Below are 19,315 nucleotides of genomic sequence, written 5' to 3'. Positions count from 1 at the left end.
AGCAAAATCGAAAGGGAACTTGCCTTACATTCTGTCAAAAAGGTTTTTGTGAAAGTATTATTGATTCCTCATGAGACGTATTAAATTTTGTAGTCGAAGATAATCTAAGTCCCATAATTCTTTTAACATCTGATTTGAATACAAAATGTATTGTCAATTTAGAAATTTAGAAAATAAATTGATTGATTGATTGATTGTTGGTTGCTTAATGTCCAGTGGCAAATATTTCATGCATATTCAGGTCGAGAACAAGTTCACAATAAATACAATAGGTAGGTCTTGTCATAATAGAGGCCATAAGGGATGATGGTCGGGAAAATTTCGACTGCCACTGGAAAATGAGGGTATATTGGATAGGGACTGAAATAAATTGAATGTGGAACCCTACATTAAAATAAGTTGAGGATTGAATAAAGTACATTAGAGTTGTCTAAATTTGTGTCCTGAAAAGGGAATTTGAATGGACTGACGACAAGGATATACCATGTTACATGCATTTTTAGAGATCTTGTATAATAATTCTCAGAAATAATTAAAGGTTATTGATGGTTCTTCAAAAAAGAGGGAGAAACATCCTCAAGTTTGAAAGACCATTGTTTTAGATTTGTTTATCACCATCATCCGACGTTAATAAGGAAGAAAAATATTATATATATGTATTCTCTTTCTTTTGGACTGTCAGAGAAAATCCCATTTTACTCATGAAGCATGATATGGAAATTATCACAAGAAAGGTTCAATCTTTAGAAATAGAAATGATCACAAATAAAATATCAATGGAAAATTTGAGAAAATTGTGACATTAACTCATTATTACTAACATTCATTTGCCTCGTTCATATTTATCAAAGTTGCATTAGATACAACTTTAGCAGTAGTTAATATCCTGTTAAAAGGCTAAATAATTGGAAAATAAAATGCATACACAACTCAATGAATGAAATATTTATTACAAGAACTATGTTACAACTCATGCTTGTATATACAAAATCAAAATACAATGTAAAATATTGCACATATCACAAAATAAATAAATACATATCTCAATCAATTTACAAACATACAATAAAATCACAACCATAACAACTTATAAAATATTTATTTAATTCAAAATTCCTTGTGAAATTTGTTAACATGTATTCCACTCATCCAGCACCAAGGAAAATTCATTGATTTTTTGACAAAAATGAAAGAAATTAAAACTGATGAAAAAGTCATTGTTTTATGCCCTGTTTTTTTAATCCAGATGTATATCTTAGTCAGAAATTCAGATTTCAATATCAGGTTCTTCTCATAATTGATATTCATGACATTATAATATTTGGATTATGTAAAGCTGAGGAAATCCTATTTAATGGAGGAAATAAGGAAGAATAAAGTATATGGTGGGTTTTTTTTTAAAACTTTTTTTTGAGATATTGATTTTTTTCCTCTTCTAAATACATAGTCATTGTTACTCTCTTTTAAGGAATCTCTCAGTTATTAAAACATTTCTTACCTGTGGAAAAAATACAGGTAAAAAGAGAGATTACGTTTTCCAAAGTTTAGATGCATTTTACATACTGGGTACATTTTATTTATATTAAGTAAAATTTAAGCCCTATAGTATACTATGTGAACAACATATAACCTTGATTGCTTATGCCTTCAGTTGATTCAATGATACGTCCAATAGGGTTTAATAGGATGTGAACCTATGGACAAGGGTGGCTTAATGGTATGTAAAGATCTTTTGTATTTTTCTTTTGAAGTTCAAAGCATCTTCAAAATATGCTTGCTCAAATTGTAATTGCACCAAAATAGTGTATCTCTGATATACTTAGATATTCTATTGATCTTGACAGGTCAGAAAATTCTTATTTTTAAAATCAGAGATTTAAACATACAACCATCAAAGGAAACAAAGATTGCCACATGTATCATAAATCAATACTTTTATAATAAAATTAACGGTACCTATTTTCTTGCACCAGATGCGCATTTCGACAATACATGTCTCTTCAGTGATGCTCATGGCCAAAATATTTGAAATCCAAAACTTATATAAAAGATGAAGAGCTATAATCCAAAAGGTCCAGAGTATAGCCAAATCCATGAAAGGAATCAGAGCTTTGCATGAGGGAGATACATTCCTTTATTTATAATCATTTCTAATATTTTGTAACAGCAAATTTTAATAAATCTTCAATAATATATTTACTTTATTTAAGTTGTCTACCTTGGTGAAACTGATAATATCAGGTTTGCAAATGTTTTCTTAGGCTTTGATGGAAGAAGATTTAAAATCTATTCAAAAGACTTGCATTGTATATAACTACATGACAAAAATGTAAAAATATGAATGATTCCCTAGTATTTTCTCATACTATGCATGACTTACTATAGATATAATATTCCTTCACATTAGTTGTATTTTTTTCTATGGAGTTCTTGAAATGGTCATTTTTGCTCAAATATAAACATAGCCATGGGAAAAATTACAAACAGACAATATCTAACTTCACCATATACATAATATCTAAATACCACATCATTGAGATCAATTAAATATGAATATTTCATTCAGATTAAATATGTTTTTTTCACAAACACCGATAACAAAAATGTACAAGAATGTAACAACAGAATTCTTCAGGTTTCTATTCATTGCCCTTACATCATTCATACTATCAAATTTATTGACTGATTTGGACTCAAATGGAATGTGCTAAGTAAATCATAGTTGGTATATTAGTCCAAAACAATACGGATTTTTTATGCCCATCATCAATACAATTGCATATTACTTCACATACATGACCACACATTTCGCACTTAGTCAACTGCCCCCACCCTTACAAAAATAATTCAAGTGCCTTCCAATGCCCTTTCCTCATATACCTTTTCCTGGAATAGCCCTATACTTATAACCCCTGTATTTATGTAAAATATTGTTCAGACAACTGTAGGGTCAGATTGAAGTGCAATCTTTATTTAAAATTCAAACATACAAGCATTACACAATACTACTTTAAACCATCTCATTCACGTGTTAATTACAATGCAGATAATGACTGCACAATTAATGTTTTTCTAAAGATAATGATATAATAATGTTAGTTATCTTCCTGCACATATAAAATAACAAAGTTTTTCATAGTGATTATTTACCTGAAATGAAATTTAAAACTTATAATTATTAAAAATTTTGAAAAATCCAAGCACAATGCTTAATTCCATGTAAATTAATGTTCACAATTTTGTTCTGAAAAAAATATACATTGATTAACTTAAATAATATAACTTGTGTGTTATCAAAATTCACGTGTCTATATTATGTATGGTAAATACCTGAAATTTATTTGATTTTACTGAGTCTCATTGAAATTCATCTTACTTTACTGTTTACCATTACAATTAATATGATTCTACCATAACAGTGGTGGATCCAGAAATTTTCATAAGTGGGGGCCCACTGGCTGCCTAAGAGGGGGAAGGATTCCGTCACGCCTCAGTGATTCACCATATAAGCAACCAAATTTTTTTCTCAAAAGGGGGGCCTGAGGCCCCCTGCCCCCCTTGAAATGAACAACTGTTGATTTCCTTTTTTTCAAATTTCCATAGGTTTGTTGAGTCATATTTACTAATTTGAATTGAAAGTAGTTAAAGGATATAACACACTATATTAATGTACAAGATACTTCTCTGATATTTTTACGAGACTGAGAAATAGGTACATGCATTAGAAATTTTTAACAGCAGGTTGACATTCTGTTAAGTAAAGAATAAGTAAAGTTAAGTTCATAAAAAATGTATACCTTCAATCTTTTTGAAGCATTCCTTTTGGAACTCTTTTGAAAGGCCCTAATAGCAAAAGGAAATATTGTTTAAGTGTGTGGACAGCTAGATAATTACTTCGAAAAAGTAACCTAACTATGTATAAAAGTAAGAAGATGAGGTATGATTTCCAATGAGACAACTCTCTTCAAGAGACCAAAATGACACAAAGGTCACTATAAGGCCTTCAACAATAAGCAAAGGCCATACTGCATTGTACTGCATTGTCAGTTAAAAAAGCCCAGTATTAACAAACGTAAAAGAAAAGTTAAACTGGTAAACTAACATACTCCGCATTTTTTATCCTTGATTGGATAATGGACAAAAAGTCTATTCTAATGTTTGTATATACATATGAGATTCATTAAAATTTAGAGACTATAGGTATAAGGTCAACACAACCATCTGATGATGATACATGTACCCATAATTTTATTAATTGAGTTTTAATTATGCCTATCTAGTTTGGTAAATTTAAAAGGTATCCAAAATATCAAATCTTTGCCCACAAAACACATCTTGCTATCCACCTTTTTTTCCAAATCTGTGTGTGACATAAAATGTTAGTAAAAAATTGTCTTTTAGTGAAAGCATAGTCCAGCTTTTTATGAAAAAACATGAAATATTCATAAAAAAACCTATTCAATGTGTGATGGATATTTTTTGTTAAAAATATGCCTATAAATATTTACATGAATATATATAGCACCATTTTATAGTATTCATTTATTATTTTAACCTTATATCTTGTTGACAACTTCAATTAAGAAAGTGATTTTCAATTAAAAGTATATATTCTGTGAATGACTTCATTTAGTAAGAAAAGAAACTGCGTAGGTTAATAAATAGCTAAATAATCCTACAAAATCTTGAAACAACAGTTTGTGTTTGTGTGGTGAGGACATCTAATGTGTACTGACAATCTCTGACATCATAACTTAAATCACATGATAAGAATGATAATTTTATATTTACCAAAACATTCTAGTTTACTACCAAACTGGACAGTATAACAATCATAAGCAGTCATTTTTATTTCTGTGCATTGTTCAGTAAATTTACTGATTTATTTTGGGAAAAAAAACCAGATGTCATGAAAGAAACCAGATTTGAGATAAAAAAGCAAGACTAATGTTTGGATTGTTTGAACAGGTAACCAGAGTTCAAAATAGACAGCCCTTTTGCATGATTTCCAAACTTTTAAAACTTGGCTTTATTAATTATTGAAACATAAACAATGAAAGTACAATACAAATTTAAAAAAAAAAACACTGCTTAGAATACATAGCTGGCGAGATAGGACAATAAAGTTACTGACTACATGTGTTAAAATTTCCTATTTTGATTGAATAGTCTTTGTATTCAAGTCAATTTGTTTTTGCAGAGTGCATTTGAGATATCAACTAATAAAATTGTCTCACATGTAATTGTTGCTGTTATTGCAAAGGTGAAATAAATTTGACAAAAAATAAGTCCATTTATTAGTAGTTACCGAAAAATTACTTAAACAAATGAAACTTTTTCTTCATATACTATTTCTTGATCTTGAGGAACCTAATTTTAAAGTTGTGAAGCAGGAAGAATTAACAAAGAAGTGATGCATAAGAAATGATAAACCAGTTGGTATGTAATTGTTAACTGAATAGACAAAAAGCAAACCTAAAGTCCCCATTGATTGCGTGCATAGATTTATAAATGTTAACATGTAAACGAATAAATACATAACCTCAGTACTTTCTGGAATACCTATTACAATTCACAATCAAAAAAATATTTGCAAACATGATTTGACTTTCAAATACATCTAAAATGTTCAATAGATTCTCCCATTAAAAACAAATCTTCATATGCAATGTTAGTAAATAAATTTTGGTCTTTCAAAAGAAATACCACATAAATAGAAAATAATGCAAAAAAACATACAAATAACAGACAATAGAGATGCTTCAAAATAGTAACAAGCTTAAGAGTTTTCAAACAAAGAGCAAGCTTGTTAAAACTTAAGTCAGATGCATCACAGAATAAATCACTCTCAATACAATAAACATGTCCTAGTACCCTTGTTCTTTCTCTATAGTGTCGACTTGAGAGTTCATTAATAGATTTGGAGAGCATTCACTAAAAGCTAATCCTGCTCCAGCCCTGCACTGTTGTATATTGCTAACTGTTGTCCAACTACAAAATATAGAAGTACAAAATGTATATATAATTATACCTTTTTTAAGAATTGATTCATTGTCTAAATACAAAGTGCTTGTTTGCTAGCAGAGTGGTGAAAAATCAGACAGTAAAAAGTTTTGGTAAATTTCTTTTTGTGTTTTTTGCTGTGCACATACTGATTTTGTGTCATGGATGGATATCCCAAATCCTTTCTTTCCTATTTGGTTTGGTGAACTATGAGCCATCATCTTTTTTGTCTAATTTACATGAAGAACATCCATACATGATTCTTACAATTTTGGTAGTCAGTGATAAGTCTTATATAATAAATGTGATCTCCCATCCAGGTACAATAGAAATAAAACTGTGGCTTGAAAGAAATATCTTTATCGGATAACATAGATAAATTTACTAAGTTAAGTTACAAACCTATCTTTTATAGGATCATATGCCTCTACTGAACTGAGATAATTAAATCCATCATGGCCCCCGACAGCAAACACTTTCCCTGCCATAGTAGACACACCCACTCCTCCTCGAGCACATGTCATGTCAGCCATCCTCTCCCATTTGTTTGTTTGACAATTGTATCGTTCACATGTATTCAGAGGGGAGCTGTCATCAAATCCACCTAAAAAATAGTACAAATTCAATATAATGCAGTAGTAAACATTATTTTTTTCTCCAAAAACACTTAAGGAAGCTGGCTTGTCATGTTTTGGATTTTTTGTCAGATTTTCGGAATCCTCTGGTTTTATCCATTTAAACATTGTTAAATGCCTTGAAAAATTTTGCCCGGTGACCCCCATTTTTCTTTTTGAAATTTTTTTACATGTATAATAATAAGCCATCTGTAAAAGTCTTATAGAATTTTAATTACTTTTTAACAGTTTTTGAGAACATAGACTTGCCAATGATAAAGCTATGAAAAGTCAAGAGAGAATATTTTCCCGCAAAAATTTCAATGGCTAATATCTCGAAAACAATCACGGTGACCTATATATTTTTTCAGCTCTTTGGATTCCTTTTTTAATTCCCTATCAATATAAACTAGTGTTTTGAAAAGTTAATAGCTTTGAAACTGAGAAGTGAACTCCCTTAACTTCAATGGTGGTCGTCTAACAATTTTAACATAAATAAAGATTAGACATTATCTTGTTTTCGGAACTTTTTTTACCTCAATCAGATTGGTTCTATCTATTTTGATTTTCAAGATACGAGAAAATTACTTGCATTTGTTTACAGGCAGATGGATGAGGAAGTACGCCAAGAGGTAACAATATCTCACATTAGACCTTTGAACTTGATTAGCCAATAAATGTAGTTTAATGGTATTTTTGTTTCTGAGAACTTTTCAGCAAAAATGTCATGGGAGCTGATGAATTCAGTATAAAAAAATGAAGTGCCATTATTCTTTTAATCTGCAATTTATTGTAAGTATATGATTTTTTGGTTGAGAATATGAAGTAAATATAATGAAAATGTTAGAGAAAATTATTTTTATGCCTACAAAAAGTTGGGATACATTGTAGTTGTTCGGCTGTACAAATGAAGTCACATGCATCTAATTGATAAAATGATGCAGAGAGACTGAAGCACCTAACATTGCTGCACTGATACATGACACCATTATATTTCCGAGTATCAAGTCATGTCTAAGATCTTAAAAATATGAGGCAGTAAGAATAGATCAAAAGGAAAATGTTCAAATTGCAGTAATTTACAAACCAACAACATAGACATATCCCTCTAGCACAGAGAGCCCAGCACCAGCCCTGGGTCTTTCCATGTTAGCTATACTGCTCCACTTGTTCATGATTGGATCATACTTCTCACATCTGTCCAATGAAGATGTACCATCATTTCCTCCAACAGCATATAGATGACCCTGAATAACAAAAGAAAGCTGGATTGAATAATAGACAAGGGTAAAACTATATGTCTCGTGTACTAGCTGGCAGGGGTATAAGAATACAATGTAGTTTGCATAAAAAAATTAATATGATTAAAAAGAGATGTGATGTGTATATCAACATTATACAGGTATTTTGACGATGTGTTAAGCTCAAAACCAGCTGATCCAAGCCTAAAACAAATTGAAAAATAATTGGGTAATGTGTCCATGGGTCACAGATGATGCACACAATAATGTTATTAAGCATGTTAAGGGACCTAACTCAAGAACTGTAAAAGTGACACTAGCCAAATTTTTTCTTAATCTGAGTTTTGTGTTATTAAGCATCATGTATGCATGTATAGGTTTCATAACATTTAGTTAGAGAATGGAAATAAAAAAACAGAAATTTTTCCATTTGCAAAGGGGCATAACTCTAGAACAGTAAAAGTGACACCACACAAACTTGTAATTGATCTGTGTTTTGTGGTAATTAGCACTGTGCATAAGTTTCATAACATTTGTTTGAAGCAAACTGAAGAAAGAGAAAGGAAACGCAAAATTTTGCAATTTTTTCATTTGTAAAGGGTAATAACTCTAGAACAGTAAAAGTGACATCTCCAAAATTTAAACTTGATCTGTGTTTTGAGGTAATAGGCATTGTTTATAGGTTTCATAACATTTGGTTGAGGCAAACAAAGTAAGAGAACAGAGATCAATTTGTAGACATATGGAACAACAGATAGACAGACAAATGGACAAGGTTACATTGGGCCATAATAAATTAAACAGAACTAAAAAGATCTGCCAACTACAATAATGTTGTAGCATCAAAACTAACCCATATTTAAAAAAAGGTGATGCAAATTAAGGTGACTTCAGAAATAAATCTTGTGTAATTCAATAACAAAGAACTAACATTAAATGATGTGACTCCAACACCACCTCGTCTGACATTCATAGAGCATACAAATGTCCACTTGTCACAGGCATGATCATATCTCTCTACTGTGTCATAACATGTGGTGTCATCTAAACCTCCTACAGCATAGATAGCTCCTCCCATAGGGGCTAGGGCAATACCACGTCTGAAAATTTACAAAAAAAAAATGCAAATTCATATATTTATGCTTTGAAAAAGAACATTTATGATTCTCAATTGTTTATTTTATGAAATATTTAATTTATAATTTGGGAAAAACATGCTGCATTTGTTTGCACCTGTCCTACATCAGGAAACTGATGTTTAGTGGTTGTTGTTTGTTGATGTGGTTCATAAGGGTTTATTGCTTTTTATATAAAGATACTGTTGGTTTTCCCGTTTGAATGGTTTTACACTAGTCATTTTTGGCACTCGTATCACATCTTCTTAAATTTCTTTACATGTAAACTTTGCCAAAGTTTTAAGTCAATAGACTGTGACTGAACGGAAGGTAAAATAATTTTCTTCTTTGATGCCTTCCATTGTGTTGTGCTGTCATATTATTGTATAAATCCATCTATAAAATCAACAAATACTGCAAACAAATTATCTGAGGTACAGAAATCTTACCTGGGAGTAGTCATTGCAGCAATGTTGTACCATTTGTTAGTTTTTGGATCAAATACTTCCCCGGTATTCAAATGTTTAGTTCCATCATGTCCTCCCACAGAGTACAACAGACCTGTCAATAAATATAATATCTTAAAACATATATTGCTTGACTTTTAACCCCTATGTCCTGTTTCAGCCTTGATGACAATGTAGGTTGGCAGGTGGGATAATTCAAATTCTTTTAACAAGGTATCCCAAGGAGTTGGTGTAGTCAAGATCGGATATGATTGGCCAAATAGTTAGTTGAAATATATTTTATTGTCTAAATATACAATAGGATTGGATACACAATATAACAACTTATGACAATCCTCTCCATATATATATATAAGTACAAAATACAAATTTTCAAGATGACAGCAATTATATAATTCAGTACAATATGAAAAATATATACGATAAATATAGTATGTTTAAACAGTAACAGTTGGAAACGAGTATACTATAAGATACAAAAATATAAATCAACGAATCTTTTTGTATGGCATATATTTTACAGTAAATTTATTTCTTCCAAACTACATGAACTAAGAAGTTCCTGTATGAAGCCAGCCTCATATGAATAAAGAAATAAGTCAGCAAGAATGGGGGCACTGATTGTCCCCATGAGAATGCCCATTGTTTGACTATGTTGCAAAACACGTCCTCTAAATTTATCAAAAATGTTGTAAATAAAGAAATAAAGAATCTTGATCATGTCAGTTTCAGAAAATTTGTTATTCATGTTATTAGAATAAGAGTGATTTCTTATCCGACACACTCACTACGTCAATAGCTTATAGCTACTAACCATATAATAAACAAATTCAGGAATCTGATGTTCAATAGTTACTGTTTGTTGATGTGGTTCAAAAGTGTTTCTTGTTTCTCGTTTTTTTATATAGATTAGACCGTTGGTTTTTACGTTTGAATGGTTTCACACTATTAATTTTTGGGGACCTTTACAGCTTGCTGTTTGGTGTGAGCCAAGGCTCCATGTTGAAGACCGTACCTTGACCTATAGATAATGGTTACTTTTATGACTTGGATGGAGAGTTGTCTCATTCGCACTCATACCACATCTTCCTATATTTATGCTTATCCTTAACTGGTATTCATATTTCCTACAGAAATGATGGGATGACTGCAAATACAATTTTGTTGCAAGCATTACGTTGGGAGGTCTGGAAAAACTCTTACAAAAGATGATCCTATCACATACTGTCTTTCTTGAAGATTCATTTAATGTGATCATAATTTCGAAAGTTATATAACAACCATTTTCCAGTCTCCATATACTACAAATGTAGCTGTAGATAAAGAGCACCCAGTCTTGAAGGACCTTTGATTTCTTAACTCTCTAGCTGCCGGTTGATTTCAAGGTTGCATTTCGTGTGCCAAAAAATACAACAGCTCAACGTTGGTGGCGTTAATGCCCAACAATGACGTCACTCAATATATGACTTCATAGAACAATAACCGTTACATTTGGGAGCCTTTGTTGAAAACTATTACGCTTTTTAATCTTCAAACTTCAAAACATGGACAAATGTGTCCCTCCAGCACAGTCGACATGGACATATATGTCCTTCCAGCAGCAAGAGGGTAAACCCAAAAGTAAGCACTTCAATCACTTATTATGGTTCTTTAATTATGTCTAAAATATTTTAACAAAAATATCAAGTCAGTGAATAGCTGTAAAGATTGATAAAATAATCAGTGATTACCTATACTTCCTGAAACAACTAGTAAATACATGTAATCATTAATTCGACTAGTATTTACAGGTATTTACTGAATTGTTTAGTAATTACATGTAATTCCTTATTACACCTATTTACTGTAACATATATAACTACATGTATGTACATTTCTGAAAAGGATTGTGTTTTGTTCAACAGTAATTTCGTCTGTTCCAAATATAACATGTTCTATGGAGATAGCAGCTAAGTGTTGAATGCTTTCAAAGAGCTGATTTAAAAAAAATTATGTAGGATGGACATTCTAAGAAAAAATTAATGAAATCTTCTAATGGACACCCACATTCACATCTTGTTTACTAAATTAACTCTGTATAAAATAGATTGAGAGAAGATCTGTCATAAAGGTTAACAGATAGAGGACGACAGATTGAAGTGATGCCAATACTTGTAGCTCATGCTGGTTATTCGGACAACATGGACAAGGAGCGTTTGATGCCAGAAGTAAACATATTTAAACTCTAAAACCTTATATAAATGTAGAAGAGGTGATAAAACAAAAGAGGACCAAAAGTAGAGTCAAAACCTTTACAAAGAATCAGAGCTGTATCATTTGGTCCCTGGTGGATAGTTGTATCATTATCATTGGCAATCATACCACATCTTTTTATTTTTATACGTATAACTTATATAGATACTATAAATCTTTTCACCTCCTGTCCAACAAACACCCACATGCCTCCTTCTGTTCATCATCTCTGTGATACCAAACCATTTGTCATTTCTAGGATCATAACATTCTATACTTTTAAATGGATCTCCAGAAGCACCTCTGCCCCCAACACAAAATAGAACACCTGAAATTTAAAATTTTCCAATTTATAGCGTACATACTTTAATACCTTATTAAATAAATATTGAGATAATTATAATGGAATTGTAACCAATACCAATTCTTTTTTATTTGGCTTGGCATGCATAGGGAGAATGATAAAAAACTTTCGTTATTCACATTTCAAAATGCAACTCAGTTCCTATTAAATTACATGCCCACCAACAATAAAAAATAAAATTCCCATTACATCTCTGCAATCATAATCTGTATCAGATTTAGTAATCAGAGTTTGAAATGAGTGTAGTGTATAACATGTAACTCATACCTGCACAACTTTTCCTAGGTCTGGTCTGTTCTGAAGGTCTGACCTTGGATACCAGACTGGCCAAGGACATCTGGTATGATTTAGCATCATCGAGTAAATCTCTACAATCTAAATCTTTCTTCACTAATTCTTCACTGGCAACATTCTCCACAAGGTAGGTCGGACTTAATAATGCTAGTTTTATATGCGATAACAAGTTGGACATATTATCTCTACGACTTTCTGGGTCTTCTTTGACCCACTTAAGGACAGCTTCATAAACTTGTGTTTCATCTGTAACATTTAAATCTTGAGACTTGACAAGACATTCAAGATGATTGAACGACATATCTTTGAATTCGTCAGTTTCAACAACATCATTGAAGTTGTCAAGTATGTAATGGTCAGCCATTTTCATTAGTTCTGCGTGATTATGCTGTTCGGCAAAATTGTGTACATCGATACAATTAGTAGGGTGAAGATGATTCTCCATGAACTGACAACATGCTTCAATAACAGTATTTATCTGCAGTATGGAAGCAGCATACAAAATCGGCTGCACTGTTTCTATTGTAAATGTTATTTTTCCAGTGTAGGCAAAATTTATAAGTTTTGACATTGCACTTTCCTCGATGTCATGAATAGTGACAACTTTTTGTCGACTTTCTGACATTTCTGACATGAACATGACTCTGAAGTACTCACTGACACATGATATCACAATTTTATGACATTTAAATTTGGTATCTCCAACTTTTAGTTCTATATCAAACAAATCCCCATTTTTATAGAATTCTTGAAATGTTTTAAAACAAGATTTGTAGTGATGTTTGGCATCAAAATTTTGAGTCATTGCTGAGTCAGCAGCAAGATTTTCTGATGTGGCCATTTTGTTCAACCGCTTTGAGGGTGATCTGGAGACTGGCTTTGGTGGAATAGGTGGTACCAACTTCTCTGAAAGACTGTCAATTCTCTTGGGTAAAGGTGGTTGCTCTGCCATATTGAGGTTGTCTACCAATTGTCTTATAGAGATTTGTAAACATTATATATTTAGGCAAAGTGCTCCAATCTTTAAAGCTAAAAGAGAAAAGAAAATTTTCAACTATTGTGTAAATATCTATCACATGTTGTAAAAACAATTATCATATATATATACATGATTATAATTGATATAATAGCATGTGAATAGAAGTGTTGCATATATATATATACATGATATATGTCGATGAGATAACCATGATAACAACCCTGATTAAAATTAACATTTAATTAAACAAAAAAAGATTTTCAACAAGTACATGTATCTTTTATTAATACATGTAAAGCACTGAATCCTCCCAGATCTATAATAGCTTTAAATTTCAGTTACTCCCCACTAAGTACAAATTAGTAGTTTGTAAAGATGTATATTTCTCAGAATTAAGATTAGCTGATGGCTGTCGTTAAAAAAACAATAGTCTCTGGCATTGCTATTAACCCATACATACCATGTATACCATGAATGATTGCTACTCATTACCCCAGGAATTTCATATAAGTTTTCTTTAGTTTTTCCTTAGTTAGGTGGTTGTTTTCAGTGAAGAATTGAATTCTGCAGATTATTCATGATGTCTGTAACTTAATGTGTAAGCCACTTACAATTTTATCGTTTTATGCTGATCATTGGCATTCATTTTAGTAAATTAAGCAAAGTCAGTCAGGGGACTTATTTAAATAAGTGATTTTTAAATCAATTATTTTTAAAAGTACAAAAATGTAGCAAATTCAAAGTTTTGTCACAAATTACGATTTTGTAGTTTAACCAAAATTTTAAACATATAGGTTTAGATAATATCTTTTCATAAGTAAAATTGAAAAAAAAATAACTTTTTGCTTCTTTTAAGCAGCAAGGTTTATACCTTTGATGCAATCTTTTAGCTGCAAATTTTATTTTATTTGAAAAAATGCTATAAAAATGGCATTATATAATGAACTGATATTTTCTTAACAGATTTTTCTCAGTAGTGGGAGTATTTTTCCTGTAAAATTCAAGGTTTCATCTAATAGATTATGTAATAAAATTCTATTGTTCACAATCAAAATTTCACTATTCAGGGTTGTTTAAAGTAGTGGGGTTATTATAATAATGTTGTTTGAAGAAGTGATTTTTTTCAAGGAAATTGAGGTATGATACTTTTAAATACAAGTGATTTTTATGTCATTTGTGACATTACCCGACATGAATCAACACAGATGTTGGTTCTGGTAACTTTACCAAAATAATTAGTCCCTGGATGATCAGTATTCTATATTTTAAGCTATAATAAAATTAAATCATTTAGTCGAGTGACTAATTTGTACTACTTGAATTTGTGATTATTAAAGGAAGACAACTCTTTACTTCCAACCTTTATGGACATACATGTAATTTTACTTGAATCAGTGGTATAGAAAATCACTCATTTAACAATGTTTCAGGAGCCTGTAATTCAGTGGTTGTCAGCTGTTGTTTATGTGTTTCATGTTTGTTTTTCGTTCATTTTTTTAAATATATAAATACAATGAAATAAGGCTGTTAGTTTTCTTGTTTGAATTGTTTTACTTTGTCTTATCAGGGCCTTTCATCATGTTCATAGCTGACTATCATTGACTATGCGGTATGGGCTTTGCTCATTGTTGAAGGACGTACGGTGACCTATAGTTGTTAATGTCTGTGTCATTTTGGTCTCTTGTGGACAGTTGTATCATTGGCAGTCATACCACATCTTCTTTTTTATATTAAGTAAGTGCCTTTCTTCAATGAATGAAATTACTACATTTTGTAGATCAGTTTACTAATTACCCACATCATTTAATGTCTATGACATCAGACTTGCAAAATTGAGCCCCACTTTTATCATTTGATTCTAATTTCTCTGTATCCATCGGTATCTTGCAATGATTACAAACTTCTTATATTTGACTACCATGTATTTCAGTTTTTAAACTAAACTTTATTTAATAATAATGCTCGCAACATTTACATGTAGCTACAAATTTGAATAATTTCAGATTCTCTGTCTTGGATTAAAATGTCTTATCTTTGACTACCTATAGTTCTACCAAATCAAAGAGCAGATTGCTCTGAGGGATACGATTGCCGTTGTTTCATTGACACATGTATACATGTAGCTGGATAATTAATTTTCAAATCTAATTCAGCTGCACATGTAAAATAGTTACAAAATAGCCAATCCCGGATAAAAGTGTATGAACAATGTAATAAGGCCTATAATATTTTATTTTTGTACTTTCAATTCCAAGTTTCTTTCCACAGCAGTCACTGAGACTCAGAGTGAGAGAAGTTATTTCACTTCGTATCTTATCACCTATTGTCCTACGTTAATTCTAGGAGGAACCCCATTCCTAACTCTTTAAATATTTAATTTCCTTTGAGTCAGTGATCATGACTCCTTTCCGTACACATTTATCGGTTTAAATTGCTATCGTTTTTAATATAATACGACGTTTATTGACAGAACGAGCTAATACTCAAGGTGTTGTTTCAGAATTCATGGAAGTTACTTCCGGAAGGGAGACAACTCGAAACGATAATATGGAAGACTCCATTTCGCCTGAAGGGGTGTTCTACGATAAGGACTACATTTATTTTAATTAAAATGATGCATATGATTTAAAATTATGCAACAACAATAACCCTCAATAACAGACATACATAGAAAAGATCCCATGAGTTATAAATTAATTAATTGAGTGGGGAATCCAGAGCAACTTTTCAATCTAAAACCCCTTGAAGTCAAGAAAACTATACGCATGCGCATAATTTCCAAAACAAACCCTGGAGCAAGAACGTATATTAATGTTTATTAAACGACCTAGATGGTTTCTCTATTTTTTTTATGGAATTACAATCTCAAATACCAGTTTCATAACAGTAACAAATTATAAGAAAAACTCCACTTCAGTTCTTATACATGTATATGACAGAAATAGATTTATTGGAATTCAGAGAACTCTTGCATTTTATCAAAACTGGGAATTCCCCTCTGACAGTCAGGGATACTACTTGTACAAGTGTATTTTATTTACTTGAAGAAGTAAAAAAAAATATACACATATAAGTAAATTTATAGGATACTTATACAAGTGAATTTTATTTACTCGTATAGGTAAAAAAAATGGCTTAGTTATGTCCCTTAGGCATTCAGAATTTTTTACTTGTATAAGTAAAAAAATCATCCTTTCTTCTTTTCTTGAATTCTTAAGATTTCTTTGCTCTAATAGAACTTTAAATTGTGTAACCTTTACAGATGTCTTTACTAATCGTTTAAGTGTAATTTCATGGACAATGAAAATCCCATGTGTCTGTTATATCTTCATAACACTGCTCATTTACTGTGAAGCCCCAAAGGAGCAATTTTGAATTGCCTTGCAAAATTGCCTTGGCAAATATACAAGATCTTTGCTCAATCAGTTTCTTTGATGAATTAATGAGATGAAACAGTGAAAAATTTGAGCAAACCTGGGAAAAATCATTAAAGGCATGATTTTACATCTCAAAACTTGAGGATTTTTATGGGATTGTAAGAAAAATTTACTTAAACAAGTAAATTTTTTAGAAAATTAAGGGGAGATTATTCAAACATTATTTATTTACTTATATGTGTATATTTTTTTTTACTTCTTCAAGTAAATAAAATAAAAGTAGTACCCCTGACTGTCTGACGTGTTTCTAAATTTATAAATACACTAAATATAAATACTGCTTAATTCTGATTTTCTGTGTTGTTAAAAACACGCATATATAAGTCAAGGGAATTATCAAACATGAAGATTATGAAAAGAACATTATAGGAAAGTTGTTTAAGTTCAATCCCTTTGTTTGTTTTTACCTTTTAAAGCAAGGATTTGTATAGTAAGAAGGATTGGAATCTCGTGGGCTTTTTCATAGACTGTAGTATAATATCTTCTGCGGCGCGAGATTTTGTGAGATTACCCGTGATGCATCTGGAAAATGCTAAACTAGCTCTGATTAATGGCTGACATTTGCATCACCTAAACAAATAGACATCGATATGTAAGTATCTACAATCTATATTTATCAAATATTATGCTTGAAATAAGAAGTTGAAAATGGTTCTGGTGTTATGAATAACTTTTACGATCGCAGTAAGAATACACGGCTCCATAGAATTAATTTGCATATTGACCGAAGTGACCTCACCCTATCCCGCCTATTACAAATCCTTGTTTAAAGCAAGACAATCATAAGAATCTGAGATGTTCCTTAATGTTTAGAATAAAACGATTGATGTGAGGGCAATGCTCTGAGCCATTGGTATAAGTCTACAGATTGCTTGAAAGCAATTGTATCCCAAAAATGACAATTCTAAGGCCCCTTCACCCTGTGAAAAATATATCAAATTTCTTAATTTTAATCTTTTTCAAATAATATAAAAATGTTTGCTTTCAAAATTCACTTTTCACTGTATGCTCAAATTTACATATAAAAATTGTCAGGTTCAATCTTAGATCTTGGATATTAAATTTGTTTGTCTAAATTCAAACCTGTAGATCTATATGATTATTTCACACCCTTCAGAACCCGATTCACCATTCAGCTTTTGTCTTAGGGTACACTTAAATATATGTGTACTACAGGGTGTTAAAGTTGAAAATACCCATATTTAAAGATATATTATGAACATAGATAACATGCATATTGGGGCCTTTTATAGCTGACTACTGGTATGCAGTATGGGCATTGCTCAATGTTGAAGGCCATACAGTGACATATATTTAATAATTTCTGTGTCATTTGGTCACTTGCAATTATGAAGCTGTTAGCTATGCAAGAAAAGATGTCCATAGGACATATCAACCATACTTCAAAGACATAATGCCATACTTTGTGAAGACACAAGTCATCATCCATGTTTTTGTTTACAAAATAAATTTTATCTATTACATTTTGTAAGTTTATTTTAATATACCTGTAGACAATGGTAGATGGTTATTATCATGATTAACATGATTATAACTTGTGAGGGGGGATAGGACCTTTATCGATACTCCAGGATAGGGTGTTATTAAGCTTGTAATTTTGGGATTGACCCTTTCAAGATCTGGAAATTCTTTATTTCAATTTCGGGATGTCTGGATTTCAATTTATTTAAATTCGGGACCTCAGGATTTCATGTTTTTAAATACATGAAATATATAGTACTGTATTCACATTGTTTGTCATGTTATAACTTCTTATATACCTAGTTTACGCATTATACATTTGCATGATTTGTTATATATATGTGACGGGATTGCTTCCCCTAGAAAATTTAGTAGATACCTAGTAAGCCGTAAGTGATTGAGCTACGGAAGTACTTCTTTAGCTAAGTCTGTTAACGCCCTGCCTTGTTACACAGAGGTTCTGGGTTCGATTTCTGGTGGAGACAAGCAATTTTGTAATGAAATTCATGCTCTACGGTTACATATATACTAAAAGATGGTACCCTAAAAGATGCCAAATCACTGTAATTTTTTTTTATTAGGACTAGATGGTAGGCAGCCACTAAAAGGGAAAATTGTTGTAGACCAAAATATCTTCTTTGGCTCAATAGGTCCATAATAAGTACAACTAATTGTCAAACGTCATAATTATTTGGACTAGTCCATGATATACAGAAATATACACACTGTCTAAGACTGAATTTACTGCTACTAGCCTTTATGAAACTTATTGCTTAAGAAACTGTGCACGCTGTGACACTATCCAGATTTTTTTATGATGCTTCAGCAATCTTTCATCAAGAAGATGACATTTAAAAGGAAAGAAAACTTCATTTCCCTTTGACAAAAATATATATAAATAGTTCGATGTGCAGGTGTATTATTTTCCAATGCAGTAACGTCCCCTTATTTCGTGACGAATTAATGACAACTCGCCCCATTTGAAAAATATCGCTCCAAGCTAAATTACCAACTCGCCCCACTATTGAAAAGGGTAATATCCCATTGCATTAGGTTTGACATATTGCCCCAATTATGGATAAATTAA

At 31.3% G+C, this 19,315-nt stretch overlaps 1 protein-coding gene across 4 annotated transcripts; it reads right to left on the bottom strand.

Annotated features, from left to right (window-relative positions):
• Nucleotides 1-930: 930 nt before the first annotated feature.
• Nucleotides 931-19,182, bottom strand: LOC139485158 (kelch-like protein 8). Of its 4 annotated transcripts, XR_011655263.1 has the most exons (11): nt 18,984-19,182; nt 12,304-13,359; nt 11,857-12,000; nt 9,423-9,534; nt 8,790-8,958; nt 7,705-7,864; nt 6,406-6,607; nt 4,434-5,991; nt 3,674-4,221; nt 2,129-3,330; nt 931-2,058 (listed from the first exon to the last, which is right to left on the bottom strand). XR_011655263.1 is itself a non-coding variant. In XM_071269378.1 (8 exons), the coding sequence occupies exons 2-8, from the start codon at nt 13,280-13,282 to the stop codon at nt 5,868-5,870; spliced, it is 1,890 nt and encodes a 629-aa protein (XP_071125479.1). In that variant the 5' UTR covers nt 13,283-13,359; nt 18,984-19,182; the 3' UTR covers nt 931-5,867. The 4 variants fall into 4 exon arrangements, 2 of the variants coding, with proteins under 2 accessions (XP_071125479.1, XP_071125481.1); XR_011655264.1 differs by lacking the exon at nt 931-2,058 and having other exon boundaries at nt 3,254-3,330; nt 12,304-13,384; nt 18,974-19,175; XM_071269378.1 differs by having other exon boundaries at nt 931-5,991.
• Nucleotides 19,183-19,315: the final 133 nt, after the last annotated feature.

The sequence above is a fragment of the Mytilus edulis genome, chromosome 8 (genome assembly GCF_963676685.1).
Source record: "Mytilus edulis chromosome 8, xbMytEdul2.2, whole genome shotgun sequence".
NCBI lineage: Eukaryota > Metazoa > Mollusca > Bivalvia > Mytilida > Mytilidae > Mytilus > Mytilus edulis.
This window is presented reverse-complemented; position numbering and strand designations above follow the sequence as displayed.

What these genes read in the sequence shown, in the direction of transcription:
- LOC139485158 (XM_071269378.1), bottom strand. Translation starts at nt 13,282, where the DNA reads ATGGCAGAGCAACCACCTTTACCCAAGAGAATTGACAGTCTTTCAGAG. An exon ending in GCTGCAATGACTACTCCCAG is followed by an intron (nt 8,959 to 9,422) that starts GTAAGATTTCTG and finishes GTAAATTTTCAG; the next exon opens with ACGTGGTATTGCCCTAGCCC. An exon ending in GGGATATGTCTATGTTGTTG is followed by an intron (nt 6,608 to 7,704) that starts GTTTGTAAATTA and finishes ACTATTTTTTAG; the next exon opens with GTGGATTTGATGACAGCTCC.